At 44.4% G+C, this 26,135-nt stretch overlaps 1 protein-coding gene and 1 long non-coding RNA gene across 8 annotated transcripts in view; one reads left to right on the top strand and one right to left on the bottom strand.

Annotated features, from left to right (window-relative positions):
* SLC4A5 (solute carrier family 4 member 5) overlaps window positions 1–26,135 on the top strand; it is a 125,840-nt gene that overhangs the window by 62,980 nt on the left and 36,725 nt on the right. For 6 of the 7 annotated variants that reach the window (XR_014083521.1, XR_014083522.1, XM_081595762.1 and 3 more), the window contains 4 exons: window positions 19,145–19,305; window positions 20,203–20,358; window positions 21,062–21,157; window positions 23,441–23,496. Coding sequence is in view for 5 of the 7 variants with exons in the window: in XM_081595762.1 (XP_081451888.1) it covers window positions 19,145–19,305; window positions 20,203–20,358; window positions 21,062–21,157; window positions 23,441–23,496 (469 nt within the window). In the remaining 2 variants the exon portion in view is untranslated. The remainder of the gene's footprint in view (window positions 1–19,144; window positions 19,306–20,202; window positions 20,359–21,061; window positions 21,158–23,440; window positions 23,497–26,135) is intronic. The other variant, XM_081595765.1, reaches the window with a different exon arrangement.
* On the bottom strand, window positions 20,051–24,320 carry LOC145547089 (uncharacterized). Its single transcript, XR_014083526.1, has 5 exons — window positions 24,139–24,320; window positions 22,181–23,236; window positions 21,841–22,081; window positions 20,596–20,693; window positions 20,051–20,462 (listed from the first exon to the last, which is right to left on the bottom strand). It is a non-coding gene; the product is annotated as an uncharacterized LOC145547089 (long non-coding RNA).

The following is a 26,135-nucleotide window of genomic DNA, read 5'->3' as shown; positions in this document are numbered from 1 at the left end:
ACAGGGAGCATCAGCAGAGCACGGGATGACCTCATGGTACCCAGGGACAGTCAGATCTCTCAGGGGCTGGACCTGGCACGTCAGGCTATCCTCTATTTCTGCCTCTGGTCTCTGCCTCCCTCTGGGTATCTTTTTTCAGTGTGCTGCAGCCAGCTTCTTCACTTGTCCCTGCCCTAGGCCATTCCTCAGCCTCTATACTCACATCTGCTCCTCTCAAGGGACCATCCCAGAATATGTTCCTCAATCCATCAATTTGTAATTCTTCAGAGATAATCTAATTTGCCCAACTTTGGTTGTCCCATCATTGTGCCTCAGATCAGAGTTACAGGGACATATGAGAGGGCTGGCCATAGCCTGGAGACTACATCTATATGGATGGCAGCAGAGCAGACACCCCAAGCATACCTTTTACATATACGTGCTGGGTAGGATTGGGGGCAGGAGGAGAAGGGGACGACAGAGAATGAGATGGTTGGATGGCATCACTGACTCGATGGACATGGGTTTGGGTAGACTCCGGGAGTTGGTGATGGACAGAGAGGCCTGGTGTGCTGCAATTCATGGGGTCGCAAAGAGTCGGACACGACTGAGCAACTGAACTGAACTGAACTGATAGTAAATCTATGTACTTTGTGTTGTCTATTCATTGGCCACAGTTGTGCTGCTCATGACAAAGAGAACTTTCAGAACTCTTCAAGTTTCCCATGAGAGTATTGGTAGTGGAGTTTTGCAACCCCTTTCGGACAGGAACCTTAGGGGTGATGCCCTGTCTTTGTAATGGACACCAGTTGATGTCACTACAACACCACACTAATCCCCAGGATAATGGAAAAGTGGAAGCTCTAACCTGTGTGTCTAGGAGAACTTCAGGAATCTTGTCTTATCCACCACACATTTCTTCTTTCATTCTAAAAACATTTTAGGGGCTGTTATGTCAGGTCCTGTGGTTAAATTAAAAGGATTAAAATATGAATCTGTTCTCAAAATGCTTCTTCTCTGGTACAGGTGTCAACAAATTTTTCTGTTAAGGGCCACACAGCAAATGTTTCAGGCTTTTGCTTATATGTGATCTCTTCTTCTTGGTTCTTCTCCTTTTTTTCCCCACAACTCTTTAAAAATTTAAAAAGTGTTCTTAGCTAGCTGGCCATATAAAAAACAACACAGGCTAGATTGTTGTTTTCCCAGCCTGATCTAGGGTAAAAGGCAGACAGGACTGAGCCACTTGAGCTGGAAACCACAGTTATATCTCTGGTTCTGCCCTCTCCCTTACCCTGCATATTCAGTCAGTAAGTTCAGAATGCATCCATGCACGCTAAGTCACTTCAGTCTGTGTCTGACTCTTTGCGACCCCATGGACCCTCCAGGTTCCTCTGTCCGTGGGGATTCTCCAGGCAAGTATACTGGAATGGGTTGCCATTTCCTCCTTCAGGTGATCTTCCCTATCCAGGGATCTAACTTGCGTCTGTTATGTCTCCTGCATTGGCAGGTGGGTTCTTTACCACTAACACCACCCGGGTAATAGTCATTCTTAAACAAAAGCTGCTAAAATGTTCTCTCCATTCCCATTTTCTCTCCTGTATTATTGCTGCATTCTCCACAGGTCTCCTTTTTTCTAACCATTTTTGCTGCTGCTTAATTTTATCTTTCCAAACCATATCTTTGGTTTTATGTCTTACTACTACTTGTTTCAGAGAACAGTGCCTAAAGTGTTTTTCATACTAGGGTACCACCCATTACTATAGATCATGAACTCAATTTAGGGGGTTAAATTAGCCTTTAAAAGTTCAGTCACTCAGCTGTGTCTGACTCTTTGTGACCCCATGGACTGCAGCACACCAAGCCTCCGTGTCCATCACCAACTTCTGGAACTTGCTCAAACTCATGCCCATTGAGTCGGTGATGCCACTAGCCTTTAAAAAACAAAGTAAAATAGAATAAAGTGCATGGCACATGGGCTGGGAAGTATTATTTAAGAAACTTAAGTTTTAAGCACATAATCATGAATATAGATATATATTATATAAAGATAGAAACAAAAAGGGCAGTACATGTGAAATGGTGAGAGAATGGCTCTCGTGAGGGCAAGAGGCTTGCCCTCAAACCCTGTCTCTTGGAAGCTGCCTGACCAGCCCCTCATCCTCAAAGAGTCTCCTTACCTATACAGTTAAAGTAGTAACAGACCTCAGGGATTGACTTGCTGATTAAAGGAAATAATGTATGTAGTGTTTAACATAGCGTCTGGCACATAGAAGGTACTCAGTAAGCTTTAACCATTGTTGGTATTATTGTGCATGTGACAAAGTGAATGGGAATCAGAGCAAGGAGAGGTCTCTTCAAGGAGGTGGCCTTTGACTCAGGCCCCGAAGAGCAGAAGTGGAATGTGTTTCCGCAGTGGGTCAGTGGTAAAGCATTTGCCAGCAATGCAGCAGATGCAGATTCAACATGTGTCCCACATGGACATGACTTAGTGATTAAACAAGCAGAAGTGGAAGAGAAAGAACCAAGGAGGAGGAGGAGGCCTCTCCTTGGAGGCAGTGAGGAGAAGATGCTGGCTGACTCTGAGGAAGACTGACAAGTCTATAAATGACAGAACCATGAAGTAATTACAAATGCCCCCGGACATCTAGACGAGTAGCCCTCAGAGAAGTTTGGCTCCAGAAATCTATCCTGAAGGAGCCAGTTCAGAATTTGCTGTAGCTTTTTCTGTTGGCATTCACTTAGCCACGGCCTCCTCCTTACCCCTGAATGAAGATGTAATGTACAGCAGGATGGGCCCTTCACCAAATGCATGAGTTGGGTGCAAGTCCCCGAGCCCCATTCATGCCCATTGAGTCCATGATGCTCTCTAACCATCTCATCCTCTGCCACCCTCTTCTCCTTTTGCCTTCAACCTTTCCCAGCATCAGGGTCTTTTCCAATGAGTCGGTTCTTCACGTCAGGTGGCCAAAGTATTATAACTGTTGTAAATCTTATTGTAAATTAAATAAATTGGCCTTTGAATTTATATAGCAACCCTTGTGAACTTGGTTAGTGTTTGTCAGTATCCCTGGACCTAACCATCTCCGGGATAATGTAAAGGCAAATTTCTGAATCTAGTCTGAAGTGGATACTCCAAGAAGCCTGTGGGGACTTTCTGGTGCCTTCAGCTCCTGTTTCTACCTTCTAAATTCCTACATATGCCTGTTGACCCTTGACTCATGCCTCCTTGCTCAGTCTTACATACTCCACAGTCCTTCAAATTTACTGTCATGTTTGGTTTATGAGCATATTACTAAACTCAGATTCGGCTGCTCAGTACTCAAAAGCCAATACTCAAAAGGACAAGTGCTGGTAGGCATGGAAAGGTTGCTTTATTCAGGAGGACAGCAACCTGGGGAGATGCAGACACCTGTCCAAAAGCCAACTCCAAAGATTCTGCTCAACCATGAACGTTTTTTTTTTTTAAGTTTGTTTGTGTTTGTGATCATGAAAATTTTTAAGTGGAGAATCATTTGGGAAGGGTATCAACATCTTCATTATCTTCCACTTTCTTCTGATCGGTTGGTGGTAAGGTAAAATGAGTCTTGTACTCAGCCTGAAGTTACCATCCTCCACTTGAGTGGAGGCTTTTGTTCCTACAGAAGAGCTCAAAAATATTGTTATGTGTATTCTTTGGGGCTTCCCAGGTGGCTCAGTGGGAAAGAACCCACCTGCCAATGCAGGAGACACAGGAGATGCTAGTTGGATACTTGGGTTGGGAAGATCCCCTGGAGAAGGAAATGGCAGCCCACTTCAGTATTCTTGCCTAGAGAATCCCATGGACAGAGCAACCTGGCAGGCTAGTGTCGCCAAGAGTCGGACGCGACTGTTGGAGGAAGGGGAACCCCTTCCATGATCCAAAAGTGGGCTCTTTTCTAACACTTGGAAATGAATTGTCCAAGGAGACACACATGCTGACAAAACAAGAGACTTTATTGGGAAGGGGCTTCCAGGCGAAGAGCAGTAGGGTAAGGGAACCCAGGAGAACTGCTCTGCCGCGTTGCTCGCAGTCTCAGGTTTTATGGTGATAGGATTAATTTCCAGGTTTTCTTTCAAGGAGACACACATGCTGACAAAACAAGAGACTTTATTGGGAAGGGGCTTCCAGGCGAAGAGCAGTAGGTTAAGGGAACCCAGGAGAACTGCTCTGCCGCGTCGCTCGCAGTCTCAGGTTTTATGGTGATAGGATTAATTTCCAGGTTTTCTTTGGCCAATCATTATGACTCAGAGTCCTTCCTGGTGGTGCAGGCCTTGCTCAGCCAAGATGGATGCCAGAAAGAAGGATTCTGGGAGGTGGTAGGACATATGGTGATTCCTTCTGACCTTTTCTGAACTCTTCCAGTTGGTGATGGCTTATTAGTTCCATATTCCTTACCAGGACCTCCTGTCATAAAATAACTCATGAAAATGGTGACTATGGTGCCTGGCCTGGGTGGACAGTTTCAGTCAGTTTCCCCCATCATGACTGTGCGACTGAGCACGAGCGCAGATTTACACGCGCATTTCTTGAGGAGGAGCCAGGACCCTGCCTTACGGTTGTACTATTGTTTCTTGTCAATTCCTCCTTAGTTTCTGCATTCTTTCCCTCCCCTAATAAACAACTACTTTAATCTGCTCTTTGGAATTCAGAGAAGGTCAAGGATACTGAGTGAAGCTTATTCTCTATACAAACAAGAAATGGGGAACACAGAATTTGTACCCAGGAGGGCCCCACAGGGTCCTGCTCTCTTTTGTCGACTTAAAAAATATTCATAACCTAAAAGTTGAGAGTTATGTTTTATTCAGCAGGAAATTTTAGGACTTCAAGCCAAGGAGACAGCATCTCAACATCTCTCATTTCTCCCTAAGAGAAATGCTCTGAGATCACAGGTATTCTCCTTCCTAAGTGCCCTTAGGACTCACCAGCTCCCATTAGAGGGCTGTAGTCACTGAGACTGTGACATCCTTGTTTACTATTATGGCAGGAAATATTCCATTTTTCACTTTAAAAAATACACATTATATTTGTAGTTGTGTAAATAACTTTTTACATTATTTCAAATACACATTTTAATGCATGTGCTTGTCATCATGTAGTATGAATTTGCCAAATAAACTGTAGGAATGGGTTTAGGAGCTCCTCTTTCAAAAAGCTTTTCCTCATCTCTTGGTGCTCTGTCGAAGACTAAACCTAAGGAGTATCTGATGGTTCCTCAGATATCTCTAGGAAAGCTCTTCATTGGCCCATATGAGAGAATTAAAACTGGCTTTTGGTTTCTGCTGAAAAATTCAGGGTGCTGGTAAGACTCAATGTTAAAGAGCTTTGCTGGATAGTGGGGAAAACTGATGTTACTTTTAAGAAATGAATCTGTTAGAATCACAAAATTTATTACAAATCAGCATCAGGCAGAAACTGACAACACTGTGTTTTGATACTTTGTAACTAATACATGGCAGTCAAGTTTTAGGATGATGGATGAAGGGGTGGGGATGGAAGAGTTACAGGGTAAAAGTCAATGAGGCCATGTAGATAGAGAATTACCACAGTGTGTGTATGTACTTTACACCTTTTAGGTGAGTAAACTTCATCTGAGAAATAAATTTATATAGTTTTAAATCTTAAAGCAAGTGTTTAGAGGCTACATAACCTTATCACTGGTGGTTTAGTCACTAAGTCATGTCCGACTCTTCCGACCCCATGGGCTGTAGCCCGCCAGGCTCCTCTGCCCATGGGATGTTCCAGGCAAGAATACTGGAGTGGATTGCCATTTCTTTCTCCAGGGAATCTTTCCAACCCAGGAATCGAACCCAGGTCTCCTGCATTACAGGCAGACTCTTTATGACGAAGCTATGAGGGAAGCCCCAAACTTATCATCAAAGATTGCATTCTACAGGAAATTACATTTTTTTAAAAATCTTTAAATCAGGATGTCCTAAGGGGAAATTTTCAACAAATTAGCCAAGGCAAACTTTAATGATAGTGATAGCAAAATAAGTGCAGAAGAAAGGGACAATCACTCTAATTGACATATGTATATACACACACGGCAGATTTTACTCTTATTTAACTACACATAAGAGCTCTCCTGGTGGCTCAGCAGTAAAGGTCTGCCTGCCAATGCAGGAGATGTGGGTTCAGTCCCTGGGTTGGGAAGATCTCCTGGAAAAGGAAATGGCAACCCCCTCCAGTATTCTTGCCTGGGAAATCCCGTGAACAGAGGGGCCTATAGGGCTACAGCCCATGGGGTCACAAAGAATTGGACACAACTTAGCAACAAAACAACATCATCAACCACATTTAATGGTCCACTCATTGCTTTGTCTTCTCAAAGGCCTGTGTGTTCCTTTTAAAAAGTATTGATGTCTGATTCTCAGACCCCTAGATTCTGATGTCATTAGTCTGCAGTCAACCTGGACGTTGGAATTTTTAAAAAATTCCCTGATGATCCTATTGCAACTAAGGTTGAGAGCCATGATACACATGCTAGTCAGGGCAGGGCCAGTGCAGGTTATAATTTGTTTCCATCTGAGGATAGAACTATAGTTTAGGTTGTCAGTTTTCTGCCCTTTTGGTTCCTTAAAAGGAGACTTTCCTATCTGGTGATTTGGCAGTGTTGGAAGGACTGATGTTGAAGCTGAAACTCCAATACTTTGTCTACCTCATGCGAAGAGCTGACTCATTGGAAAAGACCCTGATGCCAGCATCAGGGATTAGGGGCAGGAGGAGAAGGGGACGATAGAGGGTGAGATGGCTGGATGGCATCACCGACTCAATGGACATGAGTTTGGGTAAACTCCAGGAGTTGATGATGGACAGGGAGGCCTGGCGTGATGCGATTCATGGGGTCGCAAAGAGTCGGACACAACTGAGCGACTGAACTGAACTGAACTGACTGAATATTAATAGCTACCACTCTTGGAATTAAATGAAAAGCAACTTCCACTAATCATATAGTGACCGAGTTACTAGTCACAGAAAAGGCCTCAGTTCTGGACCTCAGTTCAGTCACCTTTGCGTGACTGAGAACTGCTTTCTGTGACATGTGACTCTTCAAGCTTCCATTCAGCTCCATCCCAGCTGGGAGGGGCACTTGGTGCCTGCCTTGGCTTGGACAAAATCTCTGAGAGTTCTTTTCCAGCCCAGAGATTTTCTTTCCACTTGACCTGCTTCTCCAACTCTAATTCCCCACTTTTGAAGCCAACCATGGTATAAAGGTCACTTTGCAATGAGCTGCTTGGGATTACACATTAACCATTTTATCAGGCTTCCAAGAGTTTTTAAGCCTAGCTTTGGCCAGAGGCTTTTTAGAGTCGATTCCTTTGAAACCCTGTGACTCAGATTGGGATGTAAATCCACATAGCCAGGACCCGAACCCGGCCAAAACCCAGCTTGGGACTTGAATCCACAAGCTTTTAACTGAGATCACATACCTGGTTTCAGGACTTAATGAGGCTCAGGTTCTAGCTGTCTATTGCAGAAAAAATTCAGTGCGAGGCAACGTGATAGCTAAGAAGTAGATTTATTTAGAGTGAAACACACTCCACAGAGTGTGGGCCATCTCAGGAGGTGACAGTAGTCCCCAAATATGGCTTGGTTAGTTTTTACGGGCTGGGTAATTTCATAGGCTAATGAATGGGAGGATTATTCCTACTATTTGGGGGAAAGGGTAGAGATTTCCAGGAATTGGGCCACCACCCACCTTTTGATCTTTAATGTGCAGCCTTGGAACTGTCATGGCACTGGTGGGTATGTTACTTAGCTTGCTGATATGTTATAGTGGGTGTACACTGAGGCTCAAGGTCTAGAGGAAGTCAACTCATCTTGGACCTATTTGGTTCTAATCAGTGTATGCCATGTCCTCAGGCTATATCATTCTTTCAAAGTTTGTGCCCTGCCCCCTTCCCTCCTGTTTCACCTTTATTCAGTATGAAAAGTAGTTAAATGTTTTATTATGGAAAATTCAAATTTACGCAAAAGCGGTTTGTAGCAGAATGACCTCCCTCAAGGTACCCATCACCCAGCTTTAATGGTTACCAGCAAATTCATGCCCAATCTTGTGGCTCTATTTCAACCCTCTACTCCAGATACACACACCATGTTATGCTGAATCAAATCCCACACACCATATCAATCCATCTGTAAATATTTTAGTAGGTGACTCTAGATGATAAGGCTGTTTCTTTCTTCCCTCATTTTTTTATTATGGTAAAAATATGCTTAATATAAAATTTACTTAACTACTTTTAAGTATGTAGTTTAGTGGTGTGCGTGCTCAATAGCCTCAGTCGTATCCAACTCGTTGCAACCTTCCAACAACACAAGAGAAGACTCTACACATGGACATCACCAGATGGTCAATACCAAAATCAGATTGATTATAGTCTTTGCAGCCAAAGATGGAGAAGCTCTATACAGTCAGCAAAAACAAGATCAGGAGCTGACTGTGGCTCAGATCACGAACTACTTGTTGCCAAATTCAGACTTAAATTGAAGAAAGTAGGGAAAACCACTAGACCATTCAGGTATGACCTAAATCAAATCCCTTACAATTGTACAGTAGAAGTGACAAATAGATTCAAGGGGTTAGATCTGATAGACAGAGTGCCTGAAGAATTATGGACTAAGATTCATGACATTGTACAGGAGGCAGTGATCAAGACTATCCCCAAGAAAAAGAAATGCAAAAAAGGAAAAATGGTTGTCTGAGGAGGCCTTACAAATAGCTCTGAAAAGAAGAGAAGTGAAAGGCAAAGGGGTAAAGGAAAAATATACCCATTTGAATGCAGAATTCCAAAGAATAGCAAGGAGAGATAAGAAAGCCTTCCTCAGTGATCAAATGCAAAGAAATAGAGCAAAACAATAGAATGGGAAAGACTAGAGATCTCTTCAAGAAAATTAGATATACCAAGGGAACTTTTCATGCAAAGATGGGGACAATAAAGAACAGAATGGTATGGACCTAACAGAAGCAGAAAATATTAAGAAGAGGTGGCAAGAATACACAGAAGAACTATTCATAAAAGATCTTCATGATCCAGATAATCACGATGGTGTGATCACTCACCTAGAGCCAGACATCCTGGAATGCAAAGTCAAGTGGGCCTTAGGAAGCATCACTATGAACAAAGCTAGTAGAGGTGATGGAATTCCAGTTGAGCTATTTCAAATCCTAAAAGATGCTGCTGTGAAAGTGCTGTACTCAATATGCCAGCAAATTTGGAAAACTCAGCAGTGGCCACAGGACTGGGAAAGGTCAGTTTTCATTCTCGTCCCAAAGAAAAGCAATGCCAAAGAATGCTCGAACTACCACACAAATGGCATTCATCTCACACACTAGCAAAGTATTGCTCAAAATTCTCCAAGCCAGGCTTCAACAGTATGTGAACCATGAACTTCCAGATGTTCAAGCTGGATTTAGAAAACGCAGTAGAACCAGAGATCAAATTGCCAACATCCATTGGATCATCGAAAAAGCAAGAGAGTTCCAGAAAAACATCTATTTCTGCTTTATTGACTATGCCAAAGCCTTTGACTGTGTTGATCACAACAAACTGTGGAAAATTCTGAAAGAGATGGGAATACCAGACCACCTGACCTGCCTCCTGAGAAATCTGTATGCAGGTCAGGAAGCAACAGTTAGAACCACACATGGAACAAAAGACTGGTTCCAAATCAGGAAAGGAGTACATCAAGGCAGTATATTGTCACCCTGCTTATTTAACTTATATGCAGAATACATCATGTGAAATGCTAGGCTGGATGACGCACAAGCTGGAATCAAGATTGCCGGGAGAAATATCAATAACCTCAGATATGCAGATGACACCACCCTTATGGCAAAAAGCGAAGAAGAACTAAAGAACCTCTTGATGAAAGTAAGAGAGGAGAGTGAAAAAGTTGGCTTAAAGCTCAACATTCAGAAAGCTAAGATCATGGTATCTTGTCCCATCACTTCATGGCAAATAGATGGGGAAACGGTGGAAACAGTGACAGACTTTATTTTGGGGGGCTCCAAAATCACTGCAGATGGTGACTGCAGCCGTGAAATTAAAAGGCGCTTGATTCTTGGAAGAAAAGTTATTACCAACCTAGACAGCTTATTAAAATCTGAGCATTGCTTTGCCAACAAAGGTCTGTCTAGTCAAAGCTATGGTTTTTCCAGTAGTCATGTATGGGTGTGAGAGTTGGACTATAAAGAAAGCTGAGTGGTGAAGAACTGATGCTTTTGAACCGTGGTGTTGGAGAAGACTCTTGAGAGTCCCTTGGACAGCAAGGAGATCCAAACAGTCCATCCTAAAGGAAATCAGTTCTGAATATTCATTGGAAGGACTGATGCTGAAGCTGAAACTCCAATACTTTGGCCACCTGATGTGAAGAACTGACTCATTGGAAAAGACCCTGATGCTGGGAAAGATTGAAGGCAGAAGGGAAAGGGGTCAACAGAGGATGAGATGGTTGGATGGCATCACTGACTCAATGGACATGAGTTTGAGTAAGCTCCAGGAGTTGGTGATGGAGTGCTGGCGTGCTGCAGTCCATGGAGTTGCAAAGAGTCGGACACCACTGAGCGACTGAAGTGAACTGAACTGATGGGAAGATGCAAGCATTTCGACTCACAGAAATCATTCCCTTCATGTGCATCTCAGCTACCTGGGACCAGTGTCCTGCTTCTTGATTTTTTTATATCCTTTGTTCCTTACCGTAGGGAGTGGTGGCAGCCAACAACTGCTGGATCAAAGACGTTGTTCTCACACATGGGCACTCTCTGTTCTTAGAAATTCATATTCACAGGCCTGAAATCACTAGTGGCTGTGACATCCTTGTTTACTGATAAGGTAGGAAATATTCCATTTCACAGTCCACACACCGCATTTGGGAGATTTATCTCCTACATCTTTTTCAATCTACAGGTCCCTTCTCCTTTATTTTTCCCTTGCAGTAGTCATTATTTCTAAAGAAATTGCATTGTTTGTCCTATATGGTTTTCTAAATACTGGATTTTGTTAACTGCATCCCTGCAGTTGAGTTTTCCATGTTCCTCTGCCCCTGTCTTTCCTGAAAGTGCATTTGAGTTCAGACTTATTTGATTTCTATCTGACTTTTCCACAAGACTGTTTCATGGGTGGTAGTGTTTGCTTCCATCAGAAGGCAGCTCCTGCCCAGCTGACCTTTGTGTGTATGTTTGTGATGTTACTAGACTCTAATGATCATTGCTTAGATCATTTTGAGTATTTCAAAATACAGTTAACCAAAAAAAAAAAATCTTTTTAAAAAAGTGGGGGGCACTTCTCTGGTGGTCCAGTGGTTAGGACTCCACGCTTCCAATGCAGGAGGTGTGGGTTCAGTCCCTGGTAGAGGAACTAAGATTCCATGTGCTGCTTGGCACGGCCAAAAGTTTCTTTTGAAAAAAACCACAGTTAAACCCCATTCTTGTTGAGATCTCTTTTTCCCAGTCATTTTCTCATAGCCAGACTTCACCCAAAGTAATCATTGAGGCCTCACTACCTCAAACAGGAAGGAGCAAGCATTTAATGGAGGCTACTCTGGATAGGAGACCAGAAGGGACACTAGAGAAGAAATGATGGTCCCTATCCTCAAAAAGCTTGATGTCTATTTGGAGAGGCAGGTATACACTGAAACAATTAGCAAAGACGATTGACTAAAAGTTAAATGTCATTTTAGCCTCTGGGCCTCAGAAGTCAGGAACTTTACTTGGAACAATCTGCAGCAGAGTTGCCTGTATTTGACCCATATATTCTGAGGTAAACTAGTCTAGGATAAGAACTGGACGTCAAGATTTTAACACATTATTGACTGAAGGAGTTTTTGAAGAAACTTACGCCTGTGGCATTAATATGTCTCTAGTCACTAATGTGTTAAAAGTATTTGAAGGGACTTCTAAGGTGGCGCAGTGGATAGGAATCCACCTCTCAATGCTGGAGACATGGGTTCAATCCCTGGTTCAGGAAGATTCCATATGCCTCAGAGCAACTAAGCCCGTGTGTCACAACTACTGAGCCTGCGCTCTAGAGCCCATGAGCTGCAATTACTGAGCCAGCCTGCTGCAACTACTGGAGCCCACCTATCTAGATCCTGTGCTCCACAATAAGAGAAGCCTGTTCATTGAAACGAAGAGTAACCCCCGTTTGCAGCAACTAAATAAAAATCCCATGTGCAGCAACAAAGACCCAGTGCAGCCCACAAAGAGTATCTGAGGGTTTTTGTTTGTTTGTTTATCACCTCGGGTCTTAGTTACAGCACGTGACATCTTTGGTTGCAGCACGCTGACTTAGTTGCCTCATGGCATGTGGGGTCTTAGTTCCCTAAGCAGGGATCAAACCCACCTTCCCTGCAATGGAAGGCAGATTCTTAACAACTGGACCACCTGGGAAGGCCCATCTGAGGTATATTTATATGCAACTAAGTTTAAGAATCATCATCCTAGAATAGTGGTTCTTAAAGTGTGGAATATTACTCAGTCATAAAAAAGAAAGAAATAATGCCACTTGCAGCAACATGGATGGACCTAGAGATTATCATACTAAGTGAAGTCAGACAGAGAATGACAAATATCATATGATATCACTTATATGTGGAATCTAAAAGGATTATACAAATGAACTTATTTACAAACCAGAAATAGACTAACAGACATAGAAAACAAGCACGGTTACCAAAGGGGAAAGAGGGTGAGGGTATAGGATAAATTAGAACTTTGGGATTAACAGATACACACTACTGTATGTAAAATAGAAAAACAATAAGGACCTAATATATAACACAGGGAACTATAGTCAATATCTTGTAATAACTTACAGTGGAGAAGGATCTAAAAAAGAATATATATAACTGAATCACTTTGCTGTACATCTGAAACTGACACAACATTGTAAATCAACTATACTAGAGTAAAAAATTTTTTAAAAAGAAATGCAGAATTTGGGCCCCTTCCCAGACCTGCTGAATTAGAACCTGCACTCTAACAGGATTCCCAAGGTACTTGTATGCTCATTAGAGTTTGAGATATGCTAGTGTAGAGGTACTTACTCTACTTTAAAAATCAGAGAAAAGAAAGTATAGAATGACCAAGTTGGAAAAGAGCCTTCAGAGATCCACTCCACCTCTTCAACTGGTGTTCTCAGAACCATTCTAAGGGAAGAGGCCATATCCCCTCTTATACAAAATGAATGGGACCCATGTGCACAGAGCTGTTTACCGGCATTGGGACCTCAGACAAGTCCAACTATCCCTGAGCCACACAGTTCTATATGACTGTAGGCTCATCAACCCACAGGGCACAAATAACCTAGGAGCTTCTACGCCCAGGCCACCCTGCTGGTGTTGTGTATTCAGGCAGCAGTATTTTTTAAAAATCTCTTTCAGTTCAGTTCAGTCGCTCAGTAATGTCCGACTCTTTGCGACCCCATGAATTGCAGCACGCCAGGCCTTGCTGTCCATCACCAACTCCCGGAGTCTACCCAAACTCATGTCCATTGAGTCGGTGATGCCATCCAACCATCTCATCCTCTGTCGTCCCCTTCTCCTCCTACCCCAAATCCTTCCCAGCATTAGGGTCTTTTGCAATGAGTCAATTCTTCACGTGAGGTGGCCAAAGTATTGGAGTTTCAGCTTCAGCATCAGTCCTTCCAGTGAATATTGGATCTCCTTGCAGTTCAATGGACTCTCAAGAGTCTTCTCCAACATCACAGCTCAAATGCATCAATTCTTTGTTGTTCAGCTTTCTTTATAGTCCAACTCTCACATCCATACATGACTACTGGAAAAACTATAGCTTTGACTGTATGGCAAAGTAATATCTCTGCTTTTTAATATGCTGTCTAGGTTTATCATAGCTTTTCTTCAAAGGAGCAAGTGTCTTTTAATTTCACAGCTGCAGTCACCATCTGCAGTGATTTTGGAGCCCAAGAAAATAAAGTCTGTCACTATTTCCATTGTTTCCCCATCTATTTGCCATGAAGTGACGGGACTGGATGCCATGATCTTAATTTTTTGAATGTTGAGTTTAAGCCAGCTTAAACAGTCAATGAACACACGTATATTAGAAAAAAAACCCTCTTCATCTTGTGTCCCTCTAAGCCTCCAAGGTCCTTCCAGACTCCCAGTTCAGTTCAGTCGCTCAGTCGTGTCCAACTCTCTGCGACCCCATGAATTGCAGCACGCCAGGCCTTGCTGTCCATCACCAACTCCCGGAGTCTACCCAAACTCATGTCCATTGAGTCGGTGATGCCATCCAACCATCTCATCCTCTGTCGTCCCCTTCTCCTCCCGCCCCCAATCCTACTATTCTCAGATGAATGTATTGAATCAGAATGTTAAACATTAATACAGCAAAGTACTCACACAATTGTGTGAAGAGGAAATCTGACAAAAGAAAAGATATTTAACCTCACAGGTAGTCAAAAGAATGCAAATATGATATAATTTTTCAATTACTAAATAAATAAAGTTGAAAAGGAATGACAATATTAGAGTTTGAGAGACTTCAGAGAAATGTGAGGTCTCCTGTACGCTAGTGGAAATAAGAATCGGCACGGCTTTCTGGAGAACAGTTTGACAATGTCTGTCATACATGTAAAAGTGTGCAGACAGGAGCCAAGGATATTCAAACCAACCTTATTTACAACACAGAGTAAATAATATAAATGTCTACCAAATTAGGATTATTCACATAAATTTTGGTCTGCTCATACAATGGCATGCTAAAGAGCCTTTAAAATGATATGAATATTTATATTTATAGACATAAAATGTCTAACAGGTAATACGGTTCTTTAGTGCTACACATGGGCTTCCTTGGTGGCTCAGATGGTAAAGAATCTGCCTGCAATGTGGGAGACTGGGGTTCGATCCCTGGGTGGGAGAAAGGCATGGCAACCCACTCCAGTATTCTTGACTGGAGAATTCCATGAATAGAGGAGGTTGTCAGGTTACAGTCCATGGGATTGCGAAGAGTCGGGCATGACTGAGCGACTTTCATTTCATTTCATAGGTGTGAAAGGATATCCATTAGATACCACATCCTTATACTGTCATTAATATAAAAGTGTGTGTGTGCATGTGCATGTTCGTGTACACAGAGATCTAATATGTAGGTCATCATAATATCAACCATAATGTCTTCTGGTTGGGAGAACCTTGAATGCCTTTACTTTCTTATTTGCTTATTGTCGCTAAGTTTACAAAAGCAATGTTCTTTCCTTTTACATTTACATAGCTAACACTAACAGAATGTGCATTATGTGCCAGGCACTTCTCTAATTGCTATAAACTATTATTATTCCTGAAGAAAACAAAGGTGGTAAGAGATTGAGTAACATGTTCAAAGTCCATAGCTAGTAAATGTGAAGCTGGGATTCAAAACCAGCTTGTCTTGCTCCACAGGCTGCACTCTTACTATACCGAAAGTGATAGTTACTCAGTTGTGTCTGACTCTTTGCAACCTCACGGACTGTAGCCCACCAGGCTCCTCTGTCCATGGAACTCTCCAGACAAGAATACTGGAGTGAGTAGCCATTCCCTTTTCCAGGGGATCTTCACCACCCAAGGATCGAACCCGAGTCTCCTGCCTTTCAGGCAGATGCTTTACCATCTGAGCCAGCAGGGAAGAAAAGTCCATAGCTGGTGAATGTGAAGCTGGGATTCAAACTGATTGTCTTGCTGCACAGGCTGCATTCTTATGATACTAATTAACACAATAGAGTGAAAATGTCTTAAATCTTGCCCCCAATAACCTCATACCTCCCTTCAGAAGTAATCATTTAACCATCTGATAGGCATCCATCCAAAACTGCTGCCGGATTTGTTCAGACACATGTGTAAAGACCCCCATGCACACATGCATGTGTTTTTCTTCTTATAAAATGGGATGATATTATCATCCTGTCAGTATGCATAGTTCATCCTCATACTTTTTATCTCTGAGGCGTATTCCGTGGCATGGACATATGGAATTGATATGACAAAGTCTTTACTGAACACTGGTGGTTTCCAATTCTTCACCCTAATGGACAAAGCTGAAGTGAGCGTCTCCTGATATCCACATCACTGTGTGCAGATGTGCAATGATACTCCTGTGATAACTTCCTAGAACTGGAACTACTGGGTTGAAAGACAAAAGAGGCTCCCCAATTCCTCACCTCAAGAAGGCTGTGTGGCTACACTATATATATATATATATATATATAAACACACACTATATATATAAATATACATGCACACTATATATATATACACACACACTAAGTACATACATACAGTATATGAGTGCCCACCTCCCCGTGTTTCCACCAACACAGGGAGTTGTCAATCTTTTAAATGTATGCCAATATGAGAAGCAAAGGATGTTGTTTCATTTGCAACAACATTCATTTTAAATTTATTCATTTTTGGTTGTGCTGGGTCTTTGTTACTGTGCAGACTTTTCTCTAGTTGCAGTGAGTGGGGGCTACTCTCTAGTTGTGATGCATGGGCTTGTCATTGCAGTGGCTTCCCTTGTTGATGAGCATGGGCTTAAGGGCTTGCGTGCTTTAGCAGTTGCAGTAGGTGAGCTCAGTAGCTGTAGTTCCTGGGCTCTAGAGCACAGGCTCAATAGCTGTGGCACACAGGCTAGTTGCTCCTCGGTGTGTGGAATCTTCTGGGATCAGGGATCAAACACGTGTCTCCTGCATTGGCAGGTGGATTCTTTACCACTGAGCCACCAGAGAAGCCCACAACAACATTCTTTACATGTTCTTGATTAGTAGGAAAGTTGAACATCTTTTCAGAAGTTTATTGGCCATCTTCATTTCTTTTCAGAACTGTTCACTTTTCAGTTGGTTAATTTTTGAGTTTTTCTTATTGGTGTGAAGAAGCTTTGTGGACTACCCTGCCAATTCAGTGGTTAAGACTCGTACTTCCAACGCAGGGGGTGTGGGTTTGATCCCTGGTCAGGGGACTAGATCCCACATGCCATGCGGTGCAGCCAGAAAAAAAAATCCTTTGATGTTCTCTTTGCTGCAAATATTTTCTGAGTATATTGCATTTCTTAGAACTTCATTTATGTCTTACTGTGTTATGCACAAGTTTTAGTATATTTTTGTATAACAAGGTGCCCATTTCTTTTCCTTTATGGCTTTACATACTGTTTAGGAAGTCTTTCTCCCCAACCAAGGATATAAGAATATAATATTATAATAAGAATTATAATATATATTATATTATATAATTTATAATAAGAATATAATATTCCCCTATAGTCTCTTCTAGTATATTTATATTTGTGTTTATAGCTTTTCACATTGTTATTTATTTAATTGTGGCAAAATAGATATAACATAAACTTTACCATTTGAGCCATCTTGAAGTGTGCAGTTCAGTGACATTAAGTACATTCACATTGTTACGGAACCATCACTACCATCCTTCTCCTGAAAGCCTTCATCCAGCAAAACTGATACTCTATTGTCCTTAAACAGCAATTCCCCCACCCCCCTTCTTCTCAACCACGAGCAACCACCTGTCTCTATGAGTCTGACTACTCTATGCCCCTCGTATAAGTGGAATCTTACAATATTTGTCCTTTTGTGACTGGATTATTTCGCTTAGCATAATGTCTTCAGGTTTCATCCATGCTGCAGCATGTGTCAAGATTTCACGTTTTTTCTTAAGGCTCAACAATATTCCATTATAGGTTAATTTTTTGTTTAGCCTTTAATCCATATAGAATTTAGTAGTGTTTAGTAAGAAATAGGGACTTCATTTTTTTACTCTTAGGTTGGTCATCTTTTAATTTTTACCATTGTATTTATTTATTTCTTGGCTGTGCTGGGTCTTCATTGCACACGTGGCCTCTCCATTGTACACAGGCTTCTCTAAATGCAGTGCATGGGTTTAGTTGCCCATTGGCACGTGGGATCTGAATTCCCTGACCAGGGATTGAATCCTTGTCCTCTGCATTGGAAGGAGTACTATTAACTACTGGACCACCAGGGAAGTCGCTAGTGGACTTTTAAACAACTCCTCCATCAAAACCCAGACCCCCGTGGGGGCTCAGGTCTGTTTCTGGGGTGTTGTTTTCTAGATCCCTTTGTCTATATCTGGACTGGAATTATAATGCTTTAATTACTCAAGGTTTTCAGTAAGTTTTTATGTCTGCTAAAGGCAGGTCCCATCCCCATTCTTCTTTTTTAGACTTTCCCCAACTATTCTCTGATATTTACTTTTTCAGAGGAACTTTAGAGTTAGTCACAGCCCAAAAATATTCCCATAGGATTTTGATTGGAATAGTTTGAAGCTACTCAGTAACGTGAGGTCGACATTTAATAAAACTGAGCTAGCAGGTCTCCAGCCAGGAGTCTTTGCCTCCTTGTGGCTCTACAAGCTGTCCAGTGCTGCCCTCTGCAGAGGAGTTACGGGACAGTGCTGCCTCTGCCAGTGGCCCAAGGCCTTCCCATGTGGCCCTCCCCCTCAGCCTATGATCCCGAGGCTTCTAGAAAGGACAAATTCTTACACATCTTTGGTTTAATCTCTTTCCTCCCATAAATTACATTTGGATTTTACCCTGAACTTTCAGAACCAAAATCTGAGTGTGATTCATGAAAACCTCAGGCCCTACAGTAGAACTGTGGGGAAATGATCGCCTCTCCCAGCAAACCATACCCCCATAAGGCAGGCACTAAACACACATGTGACCAGTAGACAGGTAACAAGGATCCAGTGGATGGTTTGTTTTTTAAAGACCTCTATTATTGTAGGATACCATAAAGTTCCCTTGTTTCAAGTGTATCAATTAAATGATTTTTAGTAAATGTGCAGAGTTGTGCCACCATCACCAAATCCAATTTTGCAACATATACAATAAAGCAATTATCCTCCAATTAGAAAATAAATAAAAGGGGAAAAGAAGAAAAGAATAGTCTTCACACCTATTTATGGTCATTCTCTGCTGCCGCTTTGCCCTGAGCATGGCCACATCAGGAGGAGTGAGGGATGAGTCCCCAGGAGACCCTCTGCCTGTGAGTAGAGGGCCAATGCCCCAACAATGTGCAGAGCATGATCTGCAGGCCAGCATCCCTCTCCTAAAGAGGCCCAGTTGGGGGCTCCTCCTGAGGGCAAAGGCCATGCTGAGTCCCATCCTTACCTCTCCAGGTGGATAAAGTTTGAAGAAAAGGTAGAGGAAGGAGGCGAACGCTGGAGCAAGCCCCATGTGTCCACACTGTCCTTGCACAGCCTCTTTGAGCTCCGCACCTGCCTGCAAACGGGAACTGTGCTGCTGGATTTGGACGGCGGATCCTTACCACAGATCATAGGTGAGGCAAGGACTGCTGTGGCTCCTGCAAACCAGGGCAACATCCCCCTTCCCCTGCCCTGTCTCTTGCCCACCCTTGGTCTATGTGGCATGCCCACCTCTGATACCTGCCTAATTCTGTGGAGATCAGGCTTTGGGTCTGATGCTCCCAAAGCAGCGTCACAGTTGTTCCTAGTTTCAGATGCCTATAGAGAGGGCAAGATCAGCCTCTGAAATGCCATATCAGCAATGGAACGAAAGGGAGAGCGCTTCTGAGCCTGGTTGGAGACACCCATTTCCATGGCAACCTGTTTCTTATCAGGGTAAATGGATCATCACTCATCTTCAGGAAATTAGCTCTCGTTTGATGGAATGGCAAAGGGAGGGAGTAGCTTGCCTTACTGTCCCTAAAACTCCTTGTGAATTTTGTTTTAGCACATTCAGTTTTACCAGAAGTATGCTGCCCCAAATACTTTTCTAAAAAGAATTCACACTAGAACTAAAACCACTTAGCATAGTACCTTGTGCTTCTTAGGGTCTTTCATGGTTACAATTTCATTTACTTTCCACAATATTATTGATAGAAAGAGCAGAGAATCCTATACCCATATGTGCATGCACACATGCACCCACAATGCACTCACATGTACCATGTCTGCACACATGCGCCCACATGCACATATCCTGCACCCCCATGTACGAACTCCCACAGACATGCACACACACTTTTACATATAAGGAGGCTGAAGATTCATGACTGGTCCAAATTTTCAGTTTGTGGCAAAGGATGGGACTATTTCTACATTCCATGCCTCTTTTAGTTCACTTTTAATCCCACAAATAACAGGTGAAACTGAAGACCCCCACAGCGTTGGTCATTCTGTCCCCCGTGGACAAGGCGTGTTTGTTTCCCACTTAGATGATGTCATTGAGAAGCAAATTGAGGATGGCCTCCTTCGGCCAGAGCTCCGCGAAAGGGTCAGCTACGTCCTCCTGAGGAAACACCGCCACCAAACCACAAAGCCCATCCACCGCTCCTTGGCTGACATTGGAAAGGCGGTCTCCTCCACCAGCAGTGAGTTGGGCCATAACGCTTGTTCTTTGCACGCATCTCAAATCTCCAACCCTCCACTCTTGATATCCCAGAGTCAAGATGCCCAGACTCTAACCTTGCTGGACCTGTCAGATAATTGCAGGAATCAGTACAAAATTGATAATGCTGCTAACTGAAGAGACTTGAGGAATCTCTTTAGATGAATTATTTTAAAATGAAAAACATTTAGCCTGCAGCAGGTACATACGCAGCACTTACCCTGTTCCAGGCATGAGTGCTCCCCAGGTGTAAACTCATGTCATCCTCACAAGAAGCCCGTGACCAGCTATTGTTCTCATCATCCCCAGAGCAGGAGGCTGAGGCATGGAGAGGTTAAGTTACTTGCCTCGGGTCAAATGATCAGTATGTTGTGGAATCAGGAGTGAACCTAGGTCATCTACAACACCTGATGCCTATTTAATCAATTGTGTAGCTAGCCCGCTTTCAACAGTACGGGTATTTTCTCTAATCACGTTCACACTATTCACTTGCTTCAAAAGATTCTGAAAAACAAGAACAAAATCCAAAACAACCAAACCATCCTTTCTTCCTCGAAGGAGAAGAGATCTGTCTTGTAACCTAGCTTTATTCAGGTGAAGTGATTGTAAACGAGGACTGTGCTAATGGAAGAAGCTGTGTCACTGCAGCAAGTCTGCTGGAGTTAAATCCCTTCTGTGCCTCCCAGGTCGCAGCCCAGCCCGGAGCCCCGTGGCCGGCCCGAGCCTACACCACTCCACCGAGGACCTGAGGGTGCGGCAAAGTGCGAATTACGGCCGTCTGTGTGAGTTTCTTCTTTCTCCGCCATGGTGCAGCCCCTTTGTTGTGGCTGGGGCCACTCTGAAGTCAATTTTCACACTTTCATAGCAGAGGAGGTAAAGCCCAGGGTCTGTCTAGAATTTTCAGGCATCAGAAGAAATCTAATATTCACCCTAATCCCTGGGCTGCCCTCATAGTCTAACTTACTACCAAAATTTTCTAAATAATTATCGCAAAAAATGCAACTCTAAATCAAGTCCTGTCATAATCAATACCCAGTCCTATGTGCTAGGTATCCTTAACTTGGTCTATGGCTTCATTTTCACCAAACTAATCATAAATCCCGTTTTTGGTGAGAAGTCTTCCTAGAAACAGAATTTAAAGCAGGCTATATCTGTCTTGTAGCCCAACTTTTCCTCCAGGACAGCCGGAGAACGTTCTCATCCTGCCTGACAGTCTTGGGCCCCCCGACAGTGAAACACTGGTGGAGCTGCAGCCCCCACAGGGGCCTGTGAGAGGCATGGTCACAGACCGCGCTCTGTCAGGCATTTTGTCAGGGATGAACAGACTGTGAGGCAAAAAAAAAAAAAAAAAAGAGGGAATTTGGGAAGTGAAAACAAAAAGCAGTGTGAAGGAGCATTTTCCTGTAAATACTTGCATTAAAATGACAAGATATGAACAAGCACAGCCCAGGGCTGTGCCACTGACCAGGCTGGAGGAATGCTTTGGGACAGCTGTGGCGATATGGCCACAGCTACAGCTGGGGTGTGCTGTGGTCTTTTCTATCTGTTCCCAGTGGCCCCCAGGATGTGCTTAGTCTCCCTGGTCTTGGTTATTCCGCAGAGCAGTGCTGGCAGTCAGAGGTGGTGAATGGCTTTGGAATGAGCCTTCTGCTCATTTATTCACTGTATATGAAGTTGCCCTGTGCCAACGTTGCCAAGGTGGGAACCTGGATAAAAGGCATGAATACGTGGTTACAGCTTTGTGTGCACACATCCTCTACCCCAAGACAGCACCTGGGAAGGCTCAGAGAGGAGGAGACACTTGCCTGAGTCTTGGGGAATAAATAGAAGTCTTCCAGTAGCATGGTCTTTAGAACAAAGGAAACAAACAGCAGGTGAAGGGAGGGTGCTGTGAAGGGTACCGCATATTCGGGGAAATACAGCGCTTCAGTTCACCAGGGATGTAGGATATAAAGGAAAGGGGGTCCAAATCAAAGGGGGCCTATGTGTCTTGCAAAGGCCCAGCCTTTATTCTGAGGGTAATGAGTTCTCCTGAGAAGTCTGATGTGGGCACATATCACGATCAGAAATAAGCTAGAAGGGACTGAATGACTGGGAGCAAGAGATGGGGGCCGTGTTCAGGCAGTGAGAGCGAGAATGGAAAGATAAGGACGCTGCTGGAATTCAGCGAATGGTGGGAAGTGGGAAAAGAGGAAGAGAGGGGAGTTGAAGCTGGCTCCAAGGTCTGCTCTGATTGCCAGTGGACAAGTAGGTTAGGGGACTGAGTGATGTAGGGTCTATAGAGGGAGTGATTTGATGGAAGACAATGAGTTTTGTTTCTTAGTGTGTGGAGTCTGAGGTGCCAGGTGGGGCTGCTCAGAGAAATCGGGAGCTTAGGGGAGAGATCTGGGCTGGAAACCCAACCTGGGCACCCCCAGCACGAATGTGGACGGGGAAGAAACAGAAGCGGATAGGATCGACCCAGGAGGAGCGGGTGAGGGCTCTGGAGGGTTTGAGAGCAAAGCAAGGCCCTGAGAAAAGCCCAGTCTGAGAGGATCCTGGATGGGAATAAAGGAAAGCAGAGTCTGGCAGTGCAGGGACTCCACAGACCACAGAAAGCCTGAGGGGGCTCGCTGGATTTGGCTGCTGGTGGGAAATGAGAGCTGACCTTCTCCTGCCTTAATGGAGGAAGGAACTGTCGGCCATGGGGAGCCCCACCTTCCTCCCCTCTGCCAGCCCAAATCCCCAGCCCTCTTTAAAGACTCGCGTGGGTCATGGTGGACAGACGTGAAACTGCTCTTCTCTCTCCATCAGAGTCGAAGCTTAGTGACGCCTGGCTTCTCACTCAGTAGGGCGTCTGTGTTCCTCCCCACCTGCAGGGCCTGTGCAGAGCAGACATCTTAGTCTCTGAGAAGGCAGGGTGGTGGGCTGGGACCAGGGAGAGGATGCTCCTGAAAGGGGCTGCAGGATAACAGGGGCAGTTTGCTTTGGTTGTGAAGATGGGAAAAGCCTGTATAGAGACCAAGAGAAAGGGATCTGCAAGAACCTGTCTTCCCCTGATGGACCTCCTTTTCCTTTTCTCCTAGGTCACGCCCAGAGCAGAAGCATGAATGATATTTCTCTCACCCCAAATACCGACCAGGTAGAAAACCCCTGCCTTTGGTTGCAATGGAGGGCCAGGGCAGGAAGAAGTCTTTGGTTTTAGGGGTAGGGAACCCTATAGGCAAAATTCTAGTCCCATGAAAAAGTGGGGTCCCCAGGAAGGACACAGATGGGGCAGCCATGGTGACTGACAATCCATCACTTGGGCTGTGTGCTAGGCCCTGGGGACAGAGAAATGTGATCAGATGAGGTGTCAGCTGTCCTTGAACCAGGGATTTATTGAAGAGACTGCCACACAGAGTTTGCCTCCTCCATGACCCATCTACAAGCACTTTGAATGATGAAGTGGGGACGTGGGTGGGTAGAGAAGCAGTGGGGCCTCCCTGTGGAGACGTTAATGATAGTGAATCAGCTGGACTGAACAATAGTGTATCTTCTCCTTGGCTGGTGCTGGATAAAGTCAATTCTTGTTTCTCAGCAGCTCGGCTGAAACCTTGATAAGGTCAGAATCCCACAAACAGCCCAAGAGCCCCATGACTATGCCCCTGAGGGAAGCCCACAGGAGGCTGCCCTCAATTCCAAACACTCACACCTCAGGGGCAGAAGGTCTCAAGGTCCCCTTGCCTGTGCCCCCAGGAGTGGAAAGGAAGGTGAGGAAGGACATCTGAAATTTGGTACCAACTTCTCAAGAGCTGGGGTGAATTCCAGGGGTTCAAGGCAGCCCCAAGTTTGGGAGAAGGCAAAACAAAAGCATTCCCTCAAGTCAGTGAAGTCAGTGTCTGGATGGCCTTTTGGTGGCCAAAATAATAAAACAACAATAATAACATCAACCAACATTTAAGGTCCACATATTGCATGCACTACACTGGGCGGGGCATTTTCTGTGCATCATGAAGGGACTGTGTCATCTTCCCTCTATAGATGAGAGCATAAAAGCAGTTAAATAACATGCCCAAGTTCATGCAGCTGAAAGGTGGCATGACCATGATTTGATCCAGACACTCTGACTCTAGAGCCCTTAATTTGGGACTGACTTAGGAACGAGCACCCTGGAATATTATTTAGAGAAGAACCCCACTTTACTATAGTCATGGGAAGACAGTTGAGCTGTGGCAAGAAAGCACTGACTAGTGAAAGTTTTTCACAACCTATTTTTTTACTGCCTAAGTGGTAACAAGAATACTGTCCACTACTTTCCCCAAGCAGAGCTGCCTTTCACTGAGGGACTGGAGCCCAACACCAGGCACCAGCGTCCAGTTCTCCGAACCGGTTGTAAGATGCTGCTTCTCAGTGTTTGTAGCAGCAGTTGGCTTGCTGTGGGGACAACAGTTTGTACAACAGTGGGTTTGCTTAGGTGCATCTTTTTTTACCACTCCACATCGGCCCTGAGTTCCAGTGAGTTCCCAGTGGGCAGAGATGGATTCAGACAGTGTGGCTATGTGCAGTGACTTGACAGAGCTGGACTAGAATCCCCCGGGTTTAGGCAGCGGGGTCAGCAGGACCCTGGTTAGACAGGCCCAAGTCCAGACCATCACCCAGCCAGAATGCTCTCATGGTCCATTTCTGAGGTACTACCACCCCAGCCTCCTTACTGGGACCACAGGCACTGTTTTCACTCCTCTCTGCTCCTGGTTACACGTATGCTACATGGGCTATCCCAGAGCACTGTGGTTTCAAAACCTTGTTTTCCAGGACACTCCTACCACCAACCTCTCCTTCAGTCCCCTAGAACTTCTCCCTGCCTGGTGTCCGGGGACATGGAGTTGGCAGGGGGACAGTGGCTGCCCTGGCATGCTCAGCCCTCCATCCTGAAGAACCTGCTTATGAATCAGCTGACAGAGCTTTGGACAAAGGGACTTTTTGAGTCCTAGGGATTCTGGCCTTCCCATTAACACCTGCTGTTGCTTCTTCTCACTGCTTTAGGGTCCTTGGTGTTGTTGCCTGGGTGGTTATAGACAGTTTTGTGTTTCTGAGTGGTTTTAAGAGATTATAAGGGTGTAGCCCTTACTCAGGAGCCTTTTTGAGTGCTGTAGGGCCCTAGCCCAGTCTATATCACGTCCTCCATAAGTCAAATCAGGAAATGGCTGTGGGCCCAAAGGGGCAAGACCCATTGGCCATGCCCATGCCTACAACTGACCCCTCTCCAGGGACAGAGGAACCTATCTTCACTGAGCTGCTGTGCTCACAGGAGAGACTCCTATCAAGTGGGGAGTGGATGGCAAAATTGTGGTATCCAAGGATCTCTCTGAAGCACTTGCTTGCTCCTCCTGGGCCCTTTCTTCCTTTGTCTGCTACTGCGGACTCCCACCAGCCATGAGCTACCCAAATGCTCCCTCCCCACCTCTTTCTATGAAACTGTCTCTGTCCCTTGCCCACCCCTTGCTACCCAGAGGGAAAGTGATCTGGAAAACTAATGCACCCTAAGATGTTCAAGATGAAGAAGAGCACATATGTGACCACCCCTGGCATTTTCATCATCTGAGAGGACTCGGGAGGAGTCAGTGTCTTATCCATAGCATGGAAGTCATAACCACAGAGAGTGGGCAGGGGGCTTGTCTCCAGCACCTCTCACATCAGACCCCACTCACTCTGCCTATTTGACCTTTCTGCCCTGAATAGACACCAGCCAGAGGGACTGGCTGGAGGGCACTTCAATAGTCTCAGCTGGAAAGGCTCAGA

This window comes from Giraffa tippelskirchi, chromosome 4 (genome assembly GCF_054371585.1).
Source record: "Giraffa tippelskirchi isolate mGirTip1 chromosome 4, T2T-mGirTip1v1.2.pri, whole genome shotgun sequence".
Lineage (NCBI taxonomy): Eukaryota > Metazoa > Chordata > Mammalia > Artiodactyla > Giraffidae > Giraffa > Giraffa tippelskirchi.
Note: the sequence above shows the minus strand (reverse complement) of the source record. Positions and strands in the feature narration are given on the sequence as shown.